The sequence below is a fragment of the Cannabis sativa genome, chromosome 8 (genome assembly GCF_029168945.1).
Source record: "Cannabis sativa cultivar Pink pepper isolate KNU-18-1 chromosome 8, ASM2916894v1, whole genome shotgun sequence".
NCBI lineage: Eukaryota > Viridiplantae > Streptophyta > Magnoliopsida > Rosales > Cannabaceae > Cannabis > Cannabis sativa.
In genome coordinates, this window is record NC_083608.1 from 39,763,949 (window position 1) to 39,772,733 (window position 8,785).

The 8,785-nt window shown below is 28.0% G+C and overlaps 1 protein-coding gene across 2 annotated transcripts; it reads right to left on the minus strand.

The window, feature by feature from the left end:
* Positions 1-6,920: 6,920 nt before the first annotated feature.
* On the minus strand, positions 6,921-8,252 carry LOC115699578 (uncharacterized). 2 transcript variants are annotated; one of them, XM_030627062.2, is made up of 2 exons: positions 7,871-8,252; positions 6,921-7,690 (listed from the first exon to the last, which is right to left on the minus strand). In XM_030627062.2, exon 2 carries the CDS (start codon positions 7,667-7,669, stop codon positions 7,052-7,054), a length of 618 nt encoding a protein of 205 aa, XP_030482922.2. In that variant the 5' UTR covers positions 7,670-7,690; positions 7,871-8,252; the 3' UTR covers positions 6,921-7,051. The 2 variants fall into 2 exon arrangements, with proteins under 2 accessions (XP_030482922.2, XP_030482921.2); XM_030627061.2 differs by having other exon boundaries at positions 6,921-7,685; positions 7,871-8,247.
* Between the last annotated feature and the right edge of the window lie 533 nt (positions 8,253-8,785).

Sequence of the window (8,785 nt, forward strand, 5' to 3'; positions counted from 1 at the left end):
CTTATTTATTAAGTAGTGTATGTTTAATTTCACTGGCTTATTTATTAAGCATCACGGTATCAGTGAAATTGAGGGCTGATAAGGATATTATGTTATTTTAAATTGATCACATGTTGAACATAATTCCTTACCACACTACTAGACTTATTGACCATGTCGATTTAATACTTTGGTATTTGTGATTATGAATGTCTTTTGTTGAGTTAAAAACAATATGATTGTCATAGTTCATTATCAAAGGTTAAATTGGACCGGTATGTTGAGATGCTATCAGAGAACTATCATTTTTTAAAGTGGCCACAAATGTTTTCTTGTTGTTCAACCCATGAGTCGTTTTCAAATAAAATTATTTTGATATATAATATATATGTATTAAAATTAATGTAGCCCAAGTGGGAGAATGTTAGACTTTTTATTTGGGCTTACATTAAGTTTTATTGGTTTTATTAAAACTTGGGTTGATTGGATAGTTCTTTGCTGTGTTAGCCCATGTTGTTGGTGATCAATTGTTAATGGGCTTAGCATCTGTGAGTAAAGTCTAGGTGAAGCAGAAGTGTGGGCTTTTCTAGTTGACTGAAGCCTTTGATGAGCAGGCCCAGCCCAAGTAGGGTTTTGTAGCTAAGTCCCCTCCCTAACTCTATAAATACATATTGTCTCATCACAATTGTATACCTTTTGATAATCAGATAAAATAAACTGCTTCTGATTTAGAGATCTAGGGAGGAAGACTTAGTTGATAGTATTGCACTATCAAATTGGAGTAACTGCTGTGGATCAAACAGAGATAATTGCTATGGATCAATCAGGTACACATACCTAATTATTATATCTTATTATTGTGTTCTATGTTATATACAAATAGATCTTGGGTTAATTGTTAATTTATCTAACATTACATACTCTTTTAAATTAATATAATTTATAAATATATTAAGGTTTATGATATATTAGCTTATCCTAATATTTTTTCACCATAATTTTGTAATAAATTTAAAAAGTGTTATTATTTAGTATAATTCTAAAAGTAATGGTTGAAATCAAATGAAGATTAAAAATCAATAAAATTTAATTAGTTAAGAATGAAATTTATTTTAATAGCAAATTATTATAGCTATAGTAGACAAATATATATATATACTACATTATAAGTTTACTAATAATATTTAAATATTTGACAAAATAATATATTATATTAAATAAAAAATCCAAAAAAATTAAGAGAGAGTTATATTTATTCTCCATAAAAATATAATACATACATTATACTTTTCAAAATATATACAAAAAATTATTTATTTGAGTCTTAATAAGTTTTGTAAAAAATCTTCTTATCAAATCACTAAATATTATGATAGTATTTGATAAAAATAGGAATGAGAATAGAAGTGACATTTCAACTCTTAAGATGCAACTAAATAAAAAAAATAGAATAAAAATTGTTTTTTTTTTTTTATATTTCATTACATATAACTAAACGCCACCTAAATAAAAATAAAATTTAACACAATATATAATTCATGTACTAGTACGTGCTTCGCACGTGGTACTTCACTAGTTTAATAATAAAAATTATATAAATAGATTTTTTATTTTAATTTAAAATACTTAAAATATTATTGATATTTTTAATTTTATTATTAAATTTATTACTTTAAATTTAAATTAAAATAAAATGAAAAACTATGTAAATATTTTATAGTGAAATTTGCGGCCAAACCTCCTTATGTTTCATTTATTTAACACTTAACTCCCTTTTCTTTATTTTTGGTGGGAAAACCCCCTTAAGTCCCATTCCGTTTATAATTCACTGTTTTGTGCATTCACCCCGTTAACCCCTAAATACAACCCAGCCTATCTACCCACGTGCTGCTTTAATACACATATAGTAATTAAAACAATTTTTGTGTTTTAAAAATAATACATAATAAAATAAATCTAATAAGTAAAATCCGAATTTAAAATTTTTTTCTCCAGAATATGTTGACTGTGAGTATTGGAGTCAAAGCTTTGGACATGGTTTACACACACCTGAGCGGTTTAGAACCCAATCAGAAAATCAACTCCTCCAATATCAAAATATACTTATGCTCTAGATCTGGTCGATTTTAGGGCCGATTTATATTCTTTTGGAAGCATTTGGTGAGTTTTGTTCTTCTTTCCATGATTTTATTTTTCTTTGATGGTTCACAGTGTGTAACGAAAATGGTGGTTTTTGGAAGATTATGGGTATTGTGATTTTTGGCATTGGTTGGACCTTGAAATTTGTTAACGATCAAGAAAAGTGATATTGGGCTGCTTAGAAAAATTCTACAGTTGGAGAGTAAAATTTCCTCCATTACAACAATGGATGAAGAACCTGCATATTCAGTGGACAGGATTCGTAACATGTCACAACAAGAGAGTTGAATCAATTGTAGAAAGCTATGGTCAATACATTTATACCCCATTTTCAATATTCAAACCCACTTCAATATTCAAATATTTTTAATATCATTTCACCATAACCCACACTGCCCCCAAAAAATAATCATCTATAAAACTCACCATTGTTACCCTGTTCAACCAACAAACAACAAAGGAAACATTTTTTTTTTATTATTATTATTAAAAAAATCCTAACTTCACAAGCGATAGCATACCGTCATCCGGAGGATTGTCATCTTCTCCTCTGATTTTTACTGTGGTCTTCACCTCTGATCATCGACGGTAGTGGAAGCTGAAGAAACGACCACCCACAACAATAACCAGCCCCTGGTTCAATCAACGATGAGCCCTAGACGATTGCGAAGGCAGCAAAACAAAAAAAAAATCCTTTGACGACGGCACACGCCACACAGCTACATTGTCGCCGGCAATGGAAGCTGGAGAACCGACCACCCACAACAGCGTCTGCTCTTGATTTTTGAGGATACCAGTGGGTTTGGGAGTTTGGGATTATGGGTTTCGACAGAAGAAGAAAAGGCAGATTTTTTTTTTTTTATGTAAAGAAGAAACAGATTTTGATTTTGAGAGGTTTTATTAGATTCTGATATAATTTTGTAAATATTTTTGGTTTTTATTTTATTTTGTTTTAATTAGGAAAAAAAGTTCTAAATTTAAATTTTAATTATTAGATTTATTTTATTATGTATTATTTTCAAAACACAAAAATAGTTTTAATTACCACCTGTGTATTAAAGTAGCCACCTTGGTAGATAAGCTAAGTTGGATTTAGGAGTTAACGGGTCAATGCACAGAATAGTAAATTGCAATCGGAACGGAACTTAAAGGGGTTTTCCCACCAAAAATAAAAAAAAGGGGGTTAAGTGTTAAACAAATGAAACATAAGGAGGTTTGGCCGCAAATTTCTCTATTTTATATAAAGAAATTTAAATTTAAAATATTAACTACTACACATATCTATTCTACATAAAATGTGGCTATGTAATAAAATTCTTGGTTTAACGATGCTTTTTAGGTTTCTATTCTATTACTTACGAGAATATTTTTTATTAATTTTATAATATTATTATATATATTTAAAAATAAAATTATATTAATATTTTTTATAAATAAATTTTTATTTTAATTTAAAATACTTAAAATATTATTAATATTTTTAATTTTTATTTTTAAATATATTAGTTTAACTTTAAATTAAAATAAAATAAAAAACTATGTAAATATTTTATATAAAGAAATTTAAATTTAAAATTTTATAAATATTTTTAACTATATTTTAAACTTTATTATTATTTATTTAATATTTTAAATTGAATTCGCACACCATATTTTTCGTAAAGTTTGCAAATAAAAAACCTTTATATCAAATTTACAAATTCAATTTATATATAGACACACTCAAATTTGGTTTTGTGAGTTCTTATTAAGAATAAATAAATTACAATATATACATTATCAAATACGTTACCTAATTAAAAAAATATAAAAATTTAAAAATATATAATCACATTCAAATGATACATCAATGTAGCAATAGCTAAAAAAATTTCTTAAAGATCAAAATCCCAACTCTATTTCAAAAATTAAAAAAAAAAATATACAGTACCTAATTAAAATAAATTAAACATACATGTATTGCACTTAATATCACCTTATTCAAACTCTATTTCAATAATTTAAAAAAAAAACAGTACCTAATTAAAAAAAATTAAATATACATGTATTGCACTTAATATCACTTTATTAAACTTAATTAAAAAAAAAAACTAATTATACGTGCATTTTGCACGTAACATCAACTTAGTATATATATATATGTATTTATTTTTATCATTATTAATTTTAAGTAAAAAAAATAAAAAAATAAATAATTAAAATGTCACTAAAAATAACAGCCCACGTTAACATCAAAACTTTTAAAAAATATAATATACTACCGTATAAAAGTATTAAAATTATACTGCATGGCAATATAAAAATAAAAAATAAGCAAAAAAATAGGAAGAAATTACATTGTATACCTAATTTACTTTACTTGTTTTAATTTTTACCTCTATTTTCATATTTTTTTAAATATACCCACTTTTGTAGATGATGTCCCATTAGACCCCTTAAATTATGTAAATTATATGCTAAAGTTAAGTAGAGAGTGGGAGTATATTAGGCAATCCACCTAGAAAATGGGTATATTTTAATAAAAAAAATAACATGAGAGTATTTTTAATTAATAGATATAAAAAAAAATATTTTTCAACTTATCCCAAAAAAATAATATACGGTGTAATTTTGCCTAAATAATTTATAAGTATGAGTCCTCTACTACATTTTGAGAAATATAGTCACATGCAAATTTACCAGGACTTGTTCCGAAGCGAAAAGTCGGACAATTGAGTCAATTGTAAAGCGAACGTAGTTGTAGTGTATGTAACTTTGGATCAAAGTCCACATTCTACAGTTAGTGGACTTTGGATCCATGAGAATTCTAGCCCATATGTACATGGCATTTTTCAAAAATATACATAAAATGCAAATTAATAAAATACTTTAAAAAAATCTCAATTACAATAATACCTTATTACATTATTAAAAGATACTTTAATTCTAAACTAATATGCCTAAAATAAAATTAATTCCGGATTTGATTCTTTTAAAAAAAAATTATACCTTTTCAAAAGTAACATTTTGGTTACTTAAGAAACTAATTAATTACTTTTACATTATAAAAAAAAAAAATTATTTTTATATCATTAATTTGACATACAATTTAGTTACCTCTAAAACTTATTTGTAAATATCTCAATACTTAATTAGTTATTTTTAAGTTATATCATATTATCTTATTATTTAAAATACATTTAAATAACTTTAAAGTTTATTTTCAAAACTAATAAATTACCCTGTAATATAATAAAATAAACTACTATTTTTATATATTTATATACATTTTGTTACTTCGAATAAGCAACCCTCTTTGGTTTGAAGCCATATTCATGTCGTGGAGACTTTGTTGCCATTGCTGATCTCTATTTGGTAGGTATAATGAACGGGCTCTCATGGATTTATTTCTCTTGAATCATATTTATTTGGTCTCTTCTGGTAGTGATTTTTGAGAAGCTATCTCTTTTGCTATTTCACCTCCATGTTCATCATTGGTTGCCGGTTGCTCATGTCTGTCGTCACTTTCACTCTTGCAGAATCTCATCCCTAAAATCAGGCTCATTGTGATCTTTCTTCCACCATCAGTTGAATCCTATTATTTTTTTCTCTAATGTGATGAATATTGGAAGTAAAGTGATTATATACTTGTGTTCATCATCTCAAATCTTATAATTAATGGGGAATTTTACAATTGGAGGTACAGATTTAGGAGACACTCCCACAGATTTAGTCACTAGTGTGGATGGGATGGTTACCATCTATATTTTTGATGAATCACTTTTCTTGTTACTTTTAATGTTTTATTATTTCAAAGTATATAACAACTATGTGTGTATTTCTAAGAGTAAAAATTTATTTTCATACATGGTTTGCTTATTCAGCTTCCTTATCATCAATTGTAATTTTGTTATTTTATAAGGGTGTCTAAACTAAATATCAAAATGTAATGACCTTTTTCTTCTCATTTTAAGCAAAGTTTGCAACTTATCCTAGACAACAAGCTGCTTTAACAATAAGGGTTTTTGAAAAGCAGAATGAACATCAAAATTTGATATCATTGCCCAATAGCATGGAAGCTGAAGCACCGAATTCTAAAAATAGTGCACAAGATGAAACCATGTTTGTAGCAGTTGAAGTACCAAACTCATAATAAAATGTAGCAGATGAAAGCATGTCCGTTGTTATAGCAGCTGAAGTACCAAAAACAAGAGTACATTGTTTTTGGAACTGATTCTATTTGGTTTATTTATTTTTTTTTTTTAATTATAATCACTTTTTGAGTTATTGGGTGTTATTTAATTTTAGTTATTTTATTGTGGAATTAGTTCTACTTTAATTTAATTTATGTCTCAGCTGATTTTTTATTTAATCATTTCATAAAACAGTTCTTGAATTATTAATTTTAGAAATTGATTTTTGATTTAATTAATTCAAAGAATTAGTTTTATAATTTAGTTAATTGGAGAACAGATTTTTAATTTAATTAATTCAAGGAACTAATTATTTATTTATTGATTTTGTTTAAGTGGTTGTTATGTGTAATTTTTAATCTTAGTTGCTTTACGAAATCAATTTTTTTGTCTCGAATTTTTAACTAGTTGATAAATAATGAGTTTCTTTATCAAATTAATTAATATCTTTTTTTTTTATTAATTCTCATATTTTAAATTTTAATTATTTTTTGTTTTCATATTTTTTTATTATTTATTTCTACTTTATTATTTTTTTTCTATATTTACGAAAAAAAACCCTTTAACACTATTGAAAATTCAAGTATCACAATCTAAACAAGGACATGTTAATAATGAAACAAAAAGAAATGGTAATTTGTCTCTACTCATAAGAATTAATTTGTGAACAAATGCGCACGAGCTAACATTTAAATTTGATTAGCTCAAAACAAAACTAATTTAATCTCAAGCAAAGATTATACAAGAATGTTCTGATCATTTCAAAAGATGTCAAGGACCTCAAGGATCGTACGGTTACAAATGGGGCATGATCCACGGTTGATCAACATCTCCCGGGAGCAAACTCTACAAAACGTGTGTCCACAGGGAATAAAAGCCGCGCCTTTACTTCTTTCCATGCACACGCAGCACACCCAATCAATATCTTCACCAGTCCCATTTCCATTTCCATTTCCACGCTTGTTGTTGTTGCTGTGGTCCCTCTCTTTCTTCCTCCTGCTGCTCCAATCCACACCGTCCGTTTCTTCAATCAACGTCATCAGCGATTTCACCTGCCCAGCCACGCTTCTGGGACCCACCACTTCCTCTCCTCCTCCTCCTGCAGCCCGAGAATTGCGCTCAGCCGCTAATGCCATCGCCAGGTTCATGCCAGCTGGCACCGACCCCACCACCACCGAAACTGGCTCGTCCTCATCATGATTATGATGATGGTGGTAGCCGTGGTGTTCTTCTTCTTCTTCTTCTTCATCTTCTTGAAGAGTTTCCATAATAGTTAAAGTAGAAGATGTTGGGCTCCACGTGGCACCACAGCAGCCCACAAATCCTAGCCGTTGCTTAATCCTCCTCCATCTTCTGCTTCGATCTCTGCCACCGTTCATTTCTCTTCTTCCAATTCTGCACTATTAAAAATGTCATCATTTCAGTCACAAACTGTATATACTTCTTTCTTGAAAAATGAATAAACCCAGAAATTGGTTTTGGAAGAAACCAAGAAAATCAGTATATAATAAGATCAAGAGCTTGATCATATATTTAGAACTCTAGTAGATAAATTGTAAGATTGAGTAGAGAAGTTTCACCTGGAAGTTATAGTCTATGACCTTCAAGTTCAAGTACTGGCTCTGATGAAGATGGAGATAAGTAAAAAATGGAGGTTTTGCGTTCGAAATGGAATGAAGACAAAATCCAATAATATTGAAGGAGAGAAAGTCTAAGAATGAAGAGTCATTTTCTTCATGTTAAGGCAAATGAAGTCAATGAGTGACAGAGTAATAAGGACTTAAGGAGTAGTGGTAATGTTTTTAACCCAAACCAAACCAAACTTTTCAAGAAAATTACAAAGACCCAAGGCTAAATATTATCGTGATAGTAACAGTTCTTCAAAACTTTTAACTTTTCTTAAGTATGTGCCAAACTCTCTAAATATCCAAAAACATGACGTGGGGCCCTCTTTATTTTTTTTATTAAATGGAATTTCCTTAATTTGAGGTCTGCTTAACATATGAGTTTTTATTCACAGTCAACATTTAATTTATTTTCTTCACAAAATTTACTGTTAACATATTATGCATGAATATGGCATGGTTTTCTAATTAATCGGTTAACATATTTATTTTTTCACTATATGGAAAATTTCCTTGATTTCAGTTTTTTTTCCCCTTGAAATTGGCGTGATTAGCATATTATGCATGTGATATATAGCATGGTTTCCTTTGTTTACCAGTTAACATATGTATTTTTATTAAATTCATAATATACAAAGTAAAAACTTAATAATCTTGAATAACTAAAGACGAAATTTTGATATACCAAATAAATTTATCTATATCCGTTAAGAAGTAGAATTTTAGCTTAAATATGATTTTTCATTAGTGCAATTTAATGCTGGCTAATTAGTAATAGTTTGGGAAGAAAAGCCATAAATCGCGGCACTCTCAAATCTAAGATTGATAGTTAGATTGTCACAATCACTGGGTGTGAACGGCAATGAAGTC